The following is a 16,668-nucleotide window of genomic DNA, read 5'->3' on the forward strand; positions in this document are numbered from 1 at the left end:
AATATCAAAGCTGAATGTTTTTGGAAGTAGTTTTTAGTTTGTTTTAGTTTTAGCTATTTTAGGGGATATCTGTGTGTGCAGGTGACTATTACTGTGCATAATTATTAGGCAACTTAACAAAAACAAATATATACCCATTTCAATTATTTATTTTACCAGTGAAACCAATATAACATCTCCACATTCACAAATATACATTTCTGACATTCAAAAACAAACAAAAACAAATCAGCGACCAATATAGCCACCTTTCTTTGCAAGGACACTCAAAAGCCTGCCATCCATGGATTCTGTCAGTGTTTTGATCTGTTCACCATCAACATTGCGTGCAGCAGCAACCACAGCCTCCCAGACACTGTTCAGAGAGGTGTACTGTTTTCCCTCCTTGTAAATCTCACATTTGATGATGGACCACAGGTTCTCAATGGGGTTCAGATCAGGTGAACAAGGAGGCCATGTCATTAGTTTTTCTTCTTTATACCCTTTCTTGCCAGCCACGCTGTGGAGTACTTGGACGCGCGTGATGGAGCATTGTCCTGCATGAAAATCATGTTTTTCTTGAAGGATGCAGACTTCTTCCTGTACCACTGCTTGAAGAAGGTGTCTTCCAGAAACTGGCAGTAGGACTGGGAGTTGAGCTTGACTCCATCCTCAACCCGAAAAGGCCCCACAAGCTCATCTTTGATGATACCAGCCCAAACCAGTACTCCACCTCCACCTTGCTGGCGCCTGAGTCGGACTGGAGCTCTCTGCCCTTTACCAATCCAGCCACGGGCCCATCCATCTGGCCCATCAAGACTCACTCTCATTTCATCAGTCCATAAAACCTTAGAAAAATCAGTCTTGAGATATTTCTTGGCCCAGTCTTGACGTTTCAGCTTGTGTGTCTTGTTCAGTGGTGGTCGTCTTTCAGCCTTTCTTACCTTGGCCATGTCTCTGAGTATTGCACACCTTGTGCTTTTGGGCACTCCAGTGATGTTGCAGCTCTGAAATATGGCCAAACTGGTGGCAAGTGGCATCTTGGCAGCTGCACGCTTGACTTTTCTCAGTTCATGGGCAGTTATTTTGCGCCTTGGTTTTTCCACACGCTTCTTGCGACCCTGTTGACTATTTTGAATGAAACGCTTGATTGTTCGCTGATCACGCTTCAGAAGCTTTGCAGTTTTAAGACTGCTGCATCCCTCTGCAAGATATCTCACTATTTTTGACTTTTCTGAGCCTGTCAAGTCCTTCTTTTGACCCATTTTGCCAAAGGAAAGGAAGTTGCCTAATAATTATGCACACCTGATATAGGGTGTTGATGTCATTAGACCACACCCCTTCTCATTACAGAGATGCACATCACCTCCATCCATCCATCCATCTTCATCCACTTTATCCGAGGCCGGGTCGCGGGGGCAGCAGCCTAAGCAGAGAAGCCCAGACCTCCCTCTCCCCAGCCACCTCCTCCAGCTTATCCGGGGGAATACCAAGGCGTTCCCAGGCCAGCCGAGAGATATAATCTCTCCAGCGTGTCCTGGGTCTGCCCTGGGCCTCCTCCCGTGGGACATGCCCGAACACCTCACCCAGGAGGCGCCCAGGAGGCATCCTTGTCAGATGCCCGAACCGCCTCAACTGGCTCCTTTTGATGTGGAGGAGCAGCGGCTCTACTCTGAGCCCCTCCCGGATGGCCGAACTTCTCACCCTATCTCTAAGGGAGAGGCCAGCCACCCTTCGGAGGAAGCTCATTTCTGCCGCTTGTATCCGCAATCTCGTTCTTTCGGTCACTACCCACAGCTCGTGGCCATAGGTGAGGGTAGGGACGAGATCGACCGGTAAATTGAGAGCTTCGCTTTTACACTCAGGTCCCTCTTCACCACGACGGACCGGTGCAGCGTCCGCATCACTGCAGCCGCAGCACCAATCCGCCTGTTGATCTCCGCCCCTTCTCCCATCACTCGCGAACAAGACCCCGAGATACTTGAACTCCTCCACTTGGGGCAGGAACTCATCCCGACCCGGAGTGGGCACTCCACCCTTTTCCGGCTGAGAACCATGGCCTCAGATTTGGAGGTGCTGATCCTCATTCCCGCTGCTTCACACTCGGCTGCGAACTGCTCCAGTGCGAGCTGGAGGCCTTCACCTGATGAAGCCAACAGAACCACATCATCTGCAAAAAGCAGAGATGAGATTCTGAGGCCACCGGTGAAAGCCCTCCGCCACTTGGCTGCGCCTAGAAATCCTGTCCATAAAAATTATGAACAGAACCGTGACAAAGGGCAGCCCTGGCGGAGCCCATCACCCACCGGAAACGAGTCCGACTTATTGCCGGCAATGCGAACCAAACTCTTGCAACGGTTGTATAGGGATCGAATGGCCCGTAGCAATGGGCCAGACACCCCATACTCCCGCAACAGCTCCCACAGGACACCCGAGGGACACGGTCGAATGCCTTCTCCAAGTCCACAAAACACATGTATACTGGTTGGGCAAACTCCCATGCACCCTCAAGTATCCTTGAGAGGATAAAGAGCTGGTCCAGTGTTCCGCGACCAGGACGAAAACCGCATTGTTCCTCCTGTATCCGAGGTTCGACTAACGGACGAACTCTCCTTTCCAGCACCCTGGCATAGACTTTCCCAGGAGGCTGAGGAGTGTGATCCCCTGTAGTTGGAACACACCTCCGGTCTCCCTTCTTAAAGATGGGGACCACCACCCCGGTCTGCCAATCCAGGGGTACTGCCCCTGATCTCCACGCAACATTGTAGAGGCGTGTCAACCAGGACAGCCCTACAACATCCAGAGCCTTCAGGAACTCGGGGCGGACCTCATCAACACCAGGGGCTCTGCCACCAAGGAGTTGTTTAACTGCCTCAGTGACCTCGCCCCCGGAAATTGGCGGGTCATTCCCCTCATCCCCAGACTCTGCTTCCTCCTCGGAAGACGTGTCAGTGGGATTAAGGAGGTCCTCGAAGTATTCCTTCCACCGCCTGACAATTTTCTCAGTCGACGTCAGTAGCGCTCAGCCAGCACTATACACAGTGCACATCACCTAATATGCTTAATTGGTAGTAGGCTTTCGAGCCTATACAGCTTGGAGTAAGACAACATGCATGAAGAGGATGATGTGGACAAAATACTCATTTGCCTAATAATTCTGCACTCCCTGTATGCTATGTCTTCTAATGATGCTGCCTAAGGGAAGCATGTATAATGTAAACAGAATTGGTCCTAGCACTGAACCCTGTGGAACACCATAATTAACCTTAGTGTGTGAAGAGGACTCTCCATTTACATGTACAAATTGGAGTCTATTACATAGATATGATACAAACCACTGCAGCGCAGTACCTGTAATACCTACAGCGTGCTCTAATCGCTCTAATAGAATATTATGATCAACAGTATCGAACGCAGCACTGAGGTCTAGCAGGACAAGCACAGAGATGAGTCCACTGTCAGAGGCCATAAGAAGATCATTTGTAACCTTCACTAAAGCTGTTTCTGTGCTGTGATGAGCTCTGAAACCTGACTGAAACTCTTCAAATAAGCCATTCCTCTGCAGATGATCTGTTAGCTGTTTAACAACTACTCTTTCAAGGATTTTTGATATGAAAGGAAGGTTGGAGATTGGCCTATAATTAGCTAAGACTGCTGGGTCTAGAGATGCTTTTTAAGTAAAGGTTTAACTACAGCCAGCTTGAAGGCCCGTGGTACATAGCTGATTATTAGAGATAGGTTGATCATATTTAAGATCGAAGAATTAATTAATGGCAGGACTTCTTTGAGCAGTTTTGTAGGAATGGGGTCTAAAAGACACGTTGATGGTTTGGAGGAAGTAATTATTGAAGTTAACTCAGAAAGATCAATTGGAGAAAAAGAGTCTAACTTAACATCAATGGTACTAAAAGTAGCTGTAGATAATATTACATCTGTGGGATGATTATTGGTAATTTTTTCTCTAATGACTAAAATTTTATTTGTGAAGAAGTTCATGAAGTCATTACTAGTTAACGTTAAAGGGATGGTTGGCTCAGTAGAGCTCTGACTGTTTGTCAGCCTGGCTACAGTGCTGAAGAGAAACCTGGGGTTGTTCTTATTTTCTTCAATCAGTGACGAATAGTAAGATGTTCTGGCTTTATGGAGGGCTTTCTTATAAAGCAACAAACTATTTCTCCAGGCTAAATGATGATCCTCTAAATTTGTGACACGCCATTTCCTCTCAGCTTACGAGTTATCTGCTTTAGGCTACGTGTTTGAGAATTATACCATGGAGTCAGGTACTTCTGATTTGAGGCCTTAGTTTTCACAGGAGCTACAGTATCCAGAGTCGCATGCGTAGTGAGGAGGTAAAATTACTAACAAGATAATCGACCTCTGTTGGAGTAGCGTTCAGATAGCTGCTCTGCTCTATGTTGGTACAGGACATTGAAGATGATAACAGTGGGTGGATTATATTCTTAAACTTAGTTACAGCACTTTCAGAAAGACATCTACTGTGATAAAGTCTACTCTCCACTGCTGTGTAATCAATTATTGTAAATGTGAATGTTATCAGGAAATGATCAGACAGCAGAGGGTTTTCAGGAAACACTGTTAAATGTTCAGTTTCTATGCCATATGTTAAAACAAGATCTAGAGTGTGATTAGTGGTGGGTGGGTTCTTTGACAGTTTGAGAGAAGCCAATTGAGTCTAATAACAGATTAAATGCGATGTTGAGGCTGTCATTTTTAGCATCTACACGAATGTTAAAATCACCCACAATAATTATTTTATCTGAGCTGAGCACTAAATCAGATAAAAAGTCTGAGAAATCAAACAGAAACTCAGTGTAAGGCCCAGGTGGACGATAGATGATAACAAGTAAGACTGGTTTCTGAGTTTCACAGCTGGGGTGGACGAGGCTCAGCATCAGGCTTTCAAATGAATTAAAATACCGTTTTTGTGCTGATGTTAATGCCAGAGGTTTGGAGTTACTGCACAGCAGAGAGTTGGTGACGTTTATGCAACAAGCTCAAAGTGTCATCTTAGGGAGCATTCTCATTGCTAGAGCCAGCTTAGCTTAGCATAGTGTAAATCCAAAAAGCATAGGATAAAATGCCTACATTGTAATTTAAAAAAAAAAACAGACTTTTGACCGTGTTATATGACCTGACTTAGCAGCACTTGTGGCCTGGCATACGTTGTGCATGAACTTACAGATTGCATATTGAGATATATTTTAGTTTTTAATTTCTAGTTTAAATGAGGTATATCAGATGCAGGTATAGTGGAGTTTGTCGTCAGTGTAAAAGTAAAAATCACTGTTTCCAGTTATTAAAATAAGCTGACTGCCTGCTGGCTCAAGATTCATAGTGTATTACAGAAAAACTGGACTTGTGGGTACATCATGGAGTTGATCTACTCCTGCCCAGAAGCAAAGCATCATTTCAGGGAAAGTGTTGGAACAGCATTTCCACCTTGAGTGTGGTGGCTATGACCTGCCTGTTTGTCTCTTTGCCTCCAGGTGTCTCCACCTCTCAGACCCAGCAGGCCTACACCTCTCAGGTACTCCAGCCCGAAGAAGCTCTCTACCTCCGCAAAAAGAAGAAACGGCCCATTCTCCATGACCCATATATTCGCTTTTCTGCTCTGCTTTACCGTCGTCCAATTCAGGAGGACCAGAAAGCTATTTTGGCTAGCATGGACAACACAGACCTAGACCATGCCACCCTCCTCTGAAAGTCACAGCTGTGCAATACAGCTCCCCTTTCCAAAATGACACTGCACTAGCTACATCTCAGCTGAAAGAAAAAAGAATACTGTCACTAGAATCGTCGCAGTTTATTACCTGCAAAGGGGAGTGGCACAAAATTTCAGCATTCAGATTTTGGTTTATTCTGCAGCTGCACCCCTTGGTCAGTTTAGTTTGCATTAGTAAGCATTCTGCTGTTTTCATGAATTAACCACATGAATTTCTTCAAAAAAGCAGAAATAAGAGAAATATTATCAGAAGCCACACATATGTTTTTGTTTAAAAAAATTCAGATTAATGCCATCTTTGATTGGACTCGTGGTTTTGAGGCATTTCCTCCCCAAAATTTTGGATTATTTGACGTCCTGCTTTGGAGACCCAAAGACACAGCAATCTTCTGTTCTTACATCAAGTAGTATTCCATTTAAAAAAAATGTTTAGACCTCTAAAGATTTAAGTGATAACTGACACATTTGTCCAAAATTTTACTCCAGTGCAAAATCATTAACTAGAAAAAATACAGCCAACCATTTTGCTGATTTTCGTAACGACTATTTTCCTAGTCCAGTCTTCATATTCTTATTTTTAACATTCCCTCCAGCCTCGGGTCCTGTTTCTTGTGCTGAGCCAATCCTCTCTCCCCATCCTGCGGGTCTCCGTTTACAGCATCTTCTATAAGAACCTCTCTCCGCCAGCAGCATCTCTTATCTGCCGAGAAACTCGCCTCACAAATATGGGTGTTCTCACTTCCTACCAAGTATACCTCAGAGCACAGGACACGAGACCACACAACCACCTGGATCAGCCAGAAGAACAAACTAGCCTTTTTACTCATATTTTCATTATTGTTGCTTTTTTATGTACCTGTTTTTATATTTGTTTCCAAATGTGCAAACAGTGAACATATAGTTTATCTGTTCAAGAAAGATTCACGTCTTTACTCATCAGCTCTTTTCTGCTCTGTGCTGAATGAGCAGGAAAAGGGCTTGTCGTGAAAGGAAACAGAAACATTACCTTTAGCTTTACTTACTCGGCCTAATCTTCACTCTGTGTAGTTTTTCACTGACAGATGGGAACCAAACAGGGCTTGTCTTTATTCCACATAATATTACAACAAATCTGGCACCCTCCAATGTGGCCATTTAATAACAAAAAATATTGCGATTTCTATTTAGCTGCTGATTCGATTGATTATAAAGTTATACAGCTGCTCCAATTATTTGCACTTGAATTTTAATTCCAGCTTCTCACATCTCAGAACGGTTTGCACTGGAGCAAAATCTTGTCCACGTCCTGTCTCTTCTTTTACACCTCACTTCTTCTACTTTAGTTAGTTTAGAGGGCTGCAAATCCGCTTCTGAAATTTATGCCAAAAACAATTCAGTGAACGGAAAGAAACAATTTTAGGGATTTTGTGCCATTTCAGATACATATATATATACACGTGTGTGTGTGTGTGTATACTTACAATTTTGCTTCATATTTATTTAGGAGGGCATAAAACAATGGCTTTATTTGGCCTTAATCTTTGCCTGTTTCATTTGTGTCAAACTTTATTTAATGTTTTTTATTTGTGTTTTTTATATCTGCTTCTTTTGGCCAGTTTCTATTTATGTGCTTGTCATTTGCTGAGACTCCATCTATGCTCCAAGAAAACGCTGTGTGGCACTGAAGGTCACACACAGTGAGCCGAATGTTTTTGCTGTATTTTCACAGATTGGTTCAAATATTGATTCCACAGATTAGGAAGTGTGTTTAACATGTGATGGATGTGCTGGATGCTACACAGCTACACAGTTCATTTTTTTATGATTGGATGAGTAACAAAAGTGCCATAACATCAGAAACTCAGCTATATTACACAGTACACATGCTGCTTCTTGTTACATTATGGAATTCGCAGATGAGGGGTGTGTACGTTAAAAAAACAAACAAAAAAACAATCAAGCTTTTGTTGTGTGTGGATTTTTATCAATAGAAGGTGTATTCACTTGTAGGTGTCATGGTGACATGTTGCAATATGAGAACAATGGAGGTTGATTAATATGACAGTGGTGATGTGCATCTTAATCTATTTATTTCTTTATTTCTTGTGATTTTGAGCTGCTAATCCCAGCAGTCTTCTAAAATCAGACATTTTTTCAGTGACTACATTTACTTGCTTGTATGAGGTATTTCCACAATAAATGCTTTCATAAAGAGCAATTTTAGATGGGCCTTCTGAAATGCAGGAGCAATTCTGGAATAGATGTGATTCTTTTTTTCATTTAGATCTATCTAATAAAACGGCTGCTGTAACTAAATCTTCTGAGTGCGTTCATAATACATGAATAAACAAGCTAAAAGAAAAGAAAACATATAACAGGAGAGTCCTGACTTGACACACGTTATACGAAAAAGAAAAACATAGAGAAGCTCCAGATAATGCACTTATTGTGGAAATAACTATGTTAATTCATATAACTTTAACCACATTTTCCACTTCCAAAAACCAATAATAAGAGTTTTAGTCAGAATAAGTTGGCTTCACTCCTCCTATAGAAATTACTGGTAACATTTTGTTAACAAGACCTGCTCCAATCTATAAATGCTGTGCTGCGTTTAGGGACAAGGTCAACAAAAGTGAAAGTCCTGAATGTTGCTTTTTATATTCTTTATGAAGGGGGTCCCCACACAGGGACTCCTCTGCATGTCACATATTCTTTTTGTCACTGATAGTAAGTTGCCAGCGGTCATTCAAGACTTAGGTAACCTTCTAATGAGTTTAGCATGCCTTCGGTCAATCACTGGTATCCTCCGCACTCATTGGCAGATGCTTCAGTCTCTCATCTTGAAGATGCAAAATGTTTAACTTGGGTTCCGCCCACTTCGTGTCTTTAACTTTTAGTTCAGTCGTTGTTGAAGTTGCTGAATGTCATTGACTTTCTGTGGTCTCTGGTTGCCACATCGCTGCTAGTAGCTACATGTCCGGATGCCCCTTAAGCACCAACTTAAGGCTAAATAGCTATCTCCTCAGAGGTGATGTAGTAGCGATGGCAAAGAGAGGCTCGTGAGATGCTGGGGAAACCATGAGTGATGCATCCATAAATGATTGCAAATACCACTTCCATTTCCACAATGTGAGCAGGCTTTTGGTGTGAGTGGTGATTGGTTTCAGAATCCTGTTGAAAGAAGAACAGGGAAGCCTTCTTCCATGAACTCCCTGTCTGAGGCATCAAGATTTGAAAAGCTGTATTTTGACAGCAATTCAAAAGTTTAATTTGCTTTGTGCCAGTTGAATACACCACAGTTTATTTCATTTAAGCAGACCTTGGTGTGTGTGTGTTGCTGTCGGCTCTCTCGGTGAGTGGAGGAAATATGGTGCTGTGGCAGTTTGTAGGCTAAAACAGAGAGGACTGAAACTATTTGCATGTCACAAAGTGGATGAAGTCCCAAGATAAATGCATAAAAATGAGCTATAATATCCTCAAGATTTGTTATAGATTATTACAATTATATTTACAGTTCTAAGAAGAAACAAATGAATTATGAGTAAAATAAATTTGTAATTGCCTAAAATTGGCATTTCTAAGAAATTATTTTAAAATAATGGAATACATTTTAGAACAGTCTTGCAACTTCCTTTAAAGAGTTTATATCAAGGATTTAAAGACACTTAGTTTATCCAACACAGAGCGTCCTGCAACTTTCCTGTTTGCTTCACAACTTTAAAATGCCACAAATAATAAATTAACAACCAGCTGATCTGAGCAAAGTCGGACAGAGCGTAAATCTGTAATCCGTGACTTATTGTGACTGTATAACAGATTATTTTTAATCTGTCATATTACCTTACTAAGGACTCATAATTAACTACATATGACAAATGTTAGGAAAATCTGTTTACATGTCATATGTCTGAAAAAAGAAAACAATCGGCTGATTTATTGAAATTTTAAATTACCAAATATCGATAACTGCCTTAAAAATCCTATATCAGTCGGGTTTAAATGCTTTGTAAGTTAAGCATCATTATTTAATGACAATTAGTTAACTAATGATATTAGGAGAATGTGAACAAACAGCCACTTTGGCTTTCTTTACAAAATGTTTATGTACAATGTTTAATATATTAGCTGAAGTTAAACTAGGCCTGGACTGGGCAATACCAATTTGTAACCTTTATTTAAGCAGGCAACTGGTTAAAAATACCTTCAGAATAGAATAGAATAGAATAGCCCTTTATTGTTATTGGTATTAGTGACAGAGGCCTCCAAAAGGAAAAGCCTCTTGAAGAACTGCAGATAGGACTAAAAAGAAATATCAGGGTTTAAAAGATCAGCAGCATACATCCATAAGCATTTCAGCATACTGTCCCCTATGAGTCAAATATTTAATTAGATTCTGCAGGGGGTAATTTAACAAAGCACCTTTAAAACAAAACTGAGTTAATGTGATTGATATCTTGTAATGTACATACTATACTGACATGTTGTACCAGTATACTTAAATCTCTTAATGAATTATTTCTAAAATACATATATCTGAAAGCTCACTTTGCTAATTAACTAAATAGTCAACATATTATTCTATGTTGTATTTATTTCACATTTGAAAAGAATTTTAAGTGAGCTAATGTATACAGAGGTTTCTATATTGAAATTAATTAGTCTATATATTGTAAAATGTAAAACCAGAAATTGCATATTTTAGTAATATTTGTCGATATGCATGCAATGAGAGCAATTGATATATTTTCCCAATTTATGTCCATATGGAAATACACTATAGCCATAGCCAGTGTATATTTTTCAGTTTGAGAGTCAAGTCTCCCAAAGCACACACAGTAGGGTCTACTCAGTCCTCTGTATCACTTCTATAGTGGCCTGAGAACATGATGAATATCGAGCTCATGTTTCACTGACTTTGCATCTCATCGCCTACCAGTCAACCAGATTTCCACCCAGAACTTGTGTTGGAACAATGACAGCTACTTATTCAGCATGGGGCAGGTTTAATACAGACACATCTCTGACATCGCTGTTGTCTCAGACTCAGAATTACATCCCACTTTTCATTCACTGATTGCATGTAGAACACGCATTTGTGTTTAGTGGCATTTTTGTTTTTTGTCTTGAATAACACTCTTTCCAGACTTATTTGAATGTATCTGGTATCAGTAGGGAATGGCATAGTGGTGCAGCAGTTAGCAGTGTCACCTCAAAGAAATCTAGTCTTGTGTTCGAATCCACCCTGGGGCCTTTCTGTGCAGGGGTTGTCTGCATGTTGTCTGCATGGGTTCTTTCTGTCTGTGTTAGACCTGTGACAGACTAGCAACCTGTCATTGGTGTAGCTGGCCTCTTGCCCTGTGACAGGTGGAACAGGCTGCCCCTGTTCAAGTACGTGTATATAAAGTCACAAGAACAGCTCTTTAGCTTAGCAACTGTAGTTGTACAACTGTGTGACTTTGCATTGTTTGATCACCAAAGGCTTTAATTAGACTTAGGTGAGTGAGGACAGCTGAGAAATCTTAAATAGGCCAAGGGAAAGGTCATCTATCTCGACAAAAAATTACTGTTAACCTCTTAACTTGTCCATGTAAATAATGTATATTGGAAGATATAGTCTGCATGGTATAAACGATTGAGTGATGCTGACAAAAACTGGGATTTGCACTACCAGAGCAAACACTCTGAGAAAGAGGTGTGGCAACAGTGGTCTTGCTTTTAAGATAGAAGCCACAATTAAAATCTTTAGCTGAACAATCAAAATCAAACTAACTGTAAAAAGCTGTTTACTTACTTTGGTGAATAATGCAACTCAGATTTTACAAATATCACAAATATATTTGCAACAGCAGAGTGCAGGTGGCAAAAACATGTGCTATGGGTTTGATTAGTCAGAGGATTTAAGACTTCAGAATTGTTTCTAGATGTCCTGCTAATTAGGACAGGTAGATGTACTACCTCAGTATGTCTTTGTAAGTGTATGTTAGGCCATGTTACCGACATGTTACCATGTCATGTTAGCTCTGTGGAGGTATATATTAATAAAAAGACTTACATCTGTATTTTTGCACATGGCCATCCCTACAGTTGTAATACACCGTTTCTCCATGACAAGCTGAAAGATTAAAACCTGTAATCACAATGTCAGAGCCAATGTTATCATAGTTAACTAGATGTCTAACAGTTAAACCTCTGCCTTTACTATACAAACTAGCTAGTTGACAGCTTTGCTAACATAGATAAATCTACAATTATTACAAAGTAATTGTAAAAACTCTAGACATCAGAGATTAGCCAATATTACTTATCAGTCCAACAGCAAGAAGGCGAGCTAAGTATCTGCCTGGCAACCTTTCAGACTTTCCAACACTTATTATTTTTCAGTCTCTTACTCGCTCTCTTTTCCCTTCTGTAAATGTCATGTTCTTTCACATTGCTGCTGCCATTGTTTCCATATTGAGAATACAAAGGTAGTTTTGTCCTCTAGCTAGGTGAAGACTCATTGGTGATAGTGTGTTACATTGTGTTATAAAGCATTACGCACCTTTCCCAGGACAGTTATGAGAGTCTGAAGCAGTTATTTTAAGGTGTAAAAGTTGCCTGACCTTTGCATCCTGAATATATATATGCAGAAATAAATATTTTAAAGAGAAAAATACTCATAGTTTGGCAATGAAAAAAGACATTACCAAATCTGCTATTACATTTTGTAATGTAAGAAAGATTGGTAGTGTATTTTTGCACTGAATGTGGCAATAACATCTCTCTCAAAATTAGATCAAAGTTGATTCACAAAATAAATTCAAAGTATCAATTTGTCTTTTTTAGAGATATTTCATGTATTTATTTTTTTTTTATAATTTACATCATTTTTTTCCCTCCGTGTAGATCACAAACTGTACTTTGGACACACACACACACACACACACACACACACACACACACACACACACACACACACACACACACACACACACACACACACACAAAACCCATGCTTGATTAGGGTGTCTTTGTGAAATCATGTATTACTCAGCTCACTATACTGCTCTACATTTTGAGCCAAATATGATGATTTGCAGTTGATGGTACTGAAGCAAAAATTTCACATATTTTTAAATCACACATTCAAAGACACTTTTCGAGGAAAATCTCAGTACTGTATCACTCAGTCCCTGAACTGAGGAGCACCTCTTTCAGTGACCAGTCATCATATTGTTGAAGATGTTCACATTTTTAAATGCTAAAGAGGATTTTACCCCATGTGCTAAATGAGAAAGAATACCTGGTGCTAATACATGCTGCACATGTTAAAGAAAAATGTTTGTTTACTTACAAAATACATTTAGTTGCGAAATGCACCTAGACTCATCTTTTTCCTCATTTTCATTATTTTTTATGAGCCCAAATTTGCAGTTTATATGTAAACACTGGCATCAGTAATTGTTAGTCATTATCACAGAGGTTGCTTTGATACTGCTTTAACATCATAGCTATGAACTGCAAACTGTTATAGTGATGAAATCCATCATACATCACTAATCTGAAAAAACAGCTCACATGTCTGTGAAATCTTTTCGCACATTGATCATGGGGACTACAAGCCCATAAATAACTAACATAATCATATTTGTTAAACACTTTTGAGTACAGTTTGTTGTTGAAAAAAGGCATCCTTTGATTGAAGAAAGGATGTACAGTAATAATAGACTTACAAACAAAAGCTACTTAAAAGCCAGCAGCAGACAGCTGCAAGTAATACATATGCAGATGTATTACTTCAGCATGGAGTAATGTACTAAACTACATTACAAACTAAAGTGTAGAAAACAGATTACAGTTTAAGAAAAAAGTTTTTACTACCATGTAAATAATATCTGAAATTAACATCCATTGTCTCACGCCTCTCAAATACATATATATATATATATATATATATATATATATATATATATATATATATATATATATATATATATATATGTATATGTGTGTGTATATATATATATGCACATACATCATTTTTGTGTGTGTGTACGTGTAGAAGAAACTACAATGCACATCGACTATATTGGGTGCGAACTGTAGTAGGGTGTGCTTAGTGACACATTATAACATGATGTAACAGTGTCCATAACATACGTGAGTGATGGAAATGTTCTAAATCCTAGAAATTAGTTTAATAATAAAATAATATAGAGACAGAATATATATATGTATATATATATATATATACACATATATATATACACATGACTATCTATATTTGGGGACAGTACTTGTTTTCAAGAATGTATAAGTCTATATTCTATTCTATTATTTTTATATCCATCTACTGCTTTATATTGTAGCGCTGCAGAATTGTACACAAAGTAGAGAATTATGTATGTTTAATTGTATACAAAACAAAAGAGAATGGTGCACCACACTGTACTGTATATCTCATTGTCTATCACACAGAGAATCTCAGAGAAGGATGCAGCGAGCTAGTTTTTATAGTAATGTACATTTGCAAATGTACCTGTTCAATTATTTTTGCACCTTCATTCCACCACACTGCTTATGTGTTCATTATGGAAAAGAGTATTTCTCTGTGTTAGGTTAACATTATTAGACCTTTTTTTTTTAGACCTTTTTGGCTACTGCAGTTAAACATTTTTGAATCTACTTTGGCATGAAAGAATCGGTACGGTGCTCTCTTGCAATCTTCACACATTAGAGCACAGAAATCTAATTGTAGGTTATATTTATGGAATTCACAAACTGTGCAGACTGATAATATTTGACAGTGTATATGTGTATATTTCAGTATATGTGTAACAGAAGCAGTGCTTTGTGCTGCTGTTTTGAAACTGATGTAAGGGGGGCTCCAAATGTTTGATTTTTGTTGGAAACTGAAGCATGTGCAAGTTACTGAACATTCTCCTGGATTTCGCACTCAAATGGAGGTTGAGCATTGCAGCAGCTGCTAAAAGTTACTCCAGACATTCAGTTCACTGCTGTACATTGCCAAAAAGAAAAGGACAAGAAACACGTCATATACATTCTGACAACTGGTGCTATTTAAAAACATCTGTGGTGCTTTTTTTTAAGTTAGGTATTTCCTTGCTTCAGACAAAATGTAGCTACACAATCCTGTACTGTACTGCAATGTAGGTTGTTGTCTGGCCAGTCGTTTGTCCTGGTTCTCTTATATGTTCCAGGAGGTTTTCTTTGACTGCTGTTGTTTCAGGGAATACACAGATTCAATTGGAGTAACATTTGGAGTGGCAAATTTGAAAGCAAGGAAATGTAATAGGTGATTCACTCAAAAACACATCATGATGATTTTTTTTAAACTGATTTTTTTTTGAGACTTTAGAGTTGTTTAAAGTTTTCTGTATTTGTGGCTGCAAATAGTATCCACACATTGTGTTTGGTGCTGAGTAAACTAATAAGGTCACCGTGACTTTCAATAGACATCAACATCATTTAAAATCCCTGGAGAGACATTGTATAAGATCAAAGAATCATGCTAACTCCCTGCAGGTGCTCTTTAATGCTAGGTGGTAGTTTAAATCGATGATTCAAATTACCCCAAAAATCCCCATGAAAAGGAGCAGCCTGTAGCATCGCTATGTTTGAAGACCAGAAAAAGCATCTAAAAAGTGTCTCCTAAAGATGCTTTTTCAACCTACTTGGATACTCCTTTGGTTCATTGTGTATTAAGTTCAAATATCACATGAAACCTTTTGAAAACTTTCTTTCTTTCTCATCACAAAATGCAATACAATGTTTTTTTTCTTTTAAACAGAACTGTGCTCATTGTCTTCTCTTAATTGTTCAGTCTTCCTGTGATACAAAGGAATACTTTGAGTTACAGTGCATCTGGAAAACAACACAAACATAAGTGTGTTCATTGTTAATTACAGGAGTAGACAACTCAGTACCTCAAAATGTCTTTTCATGGAAATCTTTAGTCCAAATGTGTATCTTATCCATTTTTATGTTCCCCATCTCTGAGAAATCAGTCCTCGTGATGCTTTTGGATATTTGTTGGCACAAACACTAACAGGAATGTATGACTATTGTAATCACTGCTCACCTCCCCACTCTTCCTAAAAATTGAAGCTTTTAAAGCATCTAAATTGAACTGTCAATTTTTTGTATCTCAAATGTCTTGGTATGCTTGTTGTAGTTGTATATTCATAATGGTGTATATTACATCAGTTTTTATTTATTAAAATGTTTAAATTTTCTAACATGACTTTTGTGTTGCTGTTTTTTTCCCCTTTTTTGTAAAATGGTACTCAACATTTGATGTAAAAGAAAATGAAACTACAAACCAAATGAATGTAAACTTCATTTTTAGTGAGATGATCAAAGGAAAGCAATTCCAGAAACTGCTGAGATTTCTGTAAATAAACAGACATAGTTTGAGAAAATACTGCTTTAATATTTTTGACATTTTGGCTATAAATTGCAGATTTCTTTGTAAAACACTACTTAAAAATGCATACGTTACTTTTACCCTGATGATCATGCAACAGGCAGTTTTCAGTGACAGTAATGGAATGGAAAGCAATTACAGTTGAAAGGGAACATTAGAGTAACTACACTTATACGTGCTACTGTAGCCCCTTGCCTTCAGAACTGCCTTTGACATGACAGCATTACAGTTGACATTACACAGTTTCTGCAGATTTGTGATTGTGGAGGCCATCTGAGTACAGTGAACTCATTGTCATAGCAATTTGATTTGAGCTTTGTGCCATGATGCGTTATCCTGCTGCAAGCAGCCAGTAAAACAGTGGTGTACAGTGGTCCTAGGGATGGACATGGTTGGTAGGATGTGTTATTTAATTACACAACCAGCAATTTCGTGTTGTTTACATCAAATTCTGACTTTCCCACCAGAATGTCACGGCAGAAATCCAAACTCATCAGTCAGCATTTTTCCCATCTTCTTGTTCCCAACTAAATTGTTG

At 39.1% G+C, this 16,668-nt stretch overlaps 1 protein-coding gene across 1 annotated transcript in view; it reads left to right on the plus strand.

Moving 5' to 3' along the window:
- Positions 1–10,236, plus strand: part of igsf9bb (immunoglobulin superfamily, member 9Bb) — a 141,844-nt gene extending 131,608 nt beyond the window's left edge. Inside the window, exon 20 of the mRNA XM_039617960.1 lies at positions 5,487–10,236. Within this exon, the coding sequence (XP_039473894.1) occupies positions 5,487–5,701 (215 nt within the window). The 3' untranslated portion in view covers positions 5,702–10,236. The remainder of the gene's footprint in view (positions 1–5,486) is intronic.
- The last annotated feature ends 6,432 nt before the right edge of the window (positions 10,237–16,668 follow it).

Source organism: Oreochromis aureus, linkage group 10, assembly GCF_013358895.1.
Source record: "Oreochromis aureus strain Israel breed Guangdong linkage group 10, ZZ_aureus, whole genome shotgun sequence".
NCBI lineage: Eukaryota > Metazoa > Chordata > Actinopteri > Cichliformes > Cichlidae > Oreochromis > Oreochromis aureus.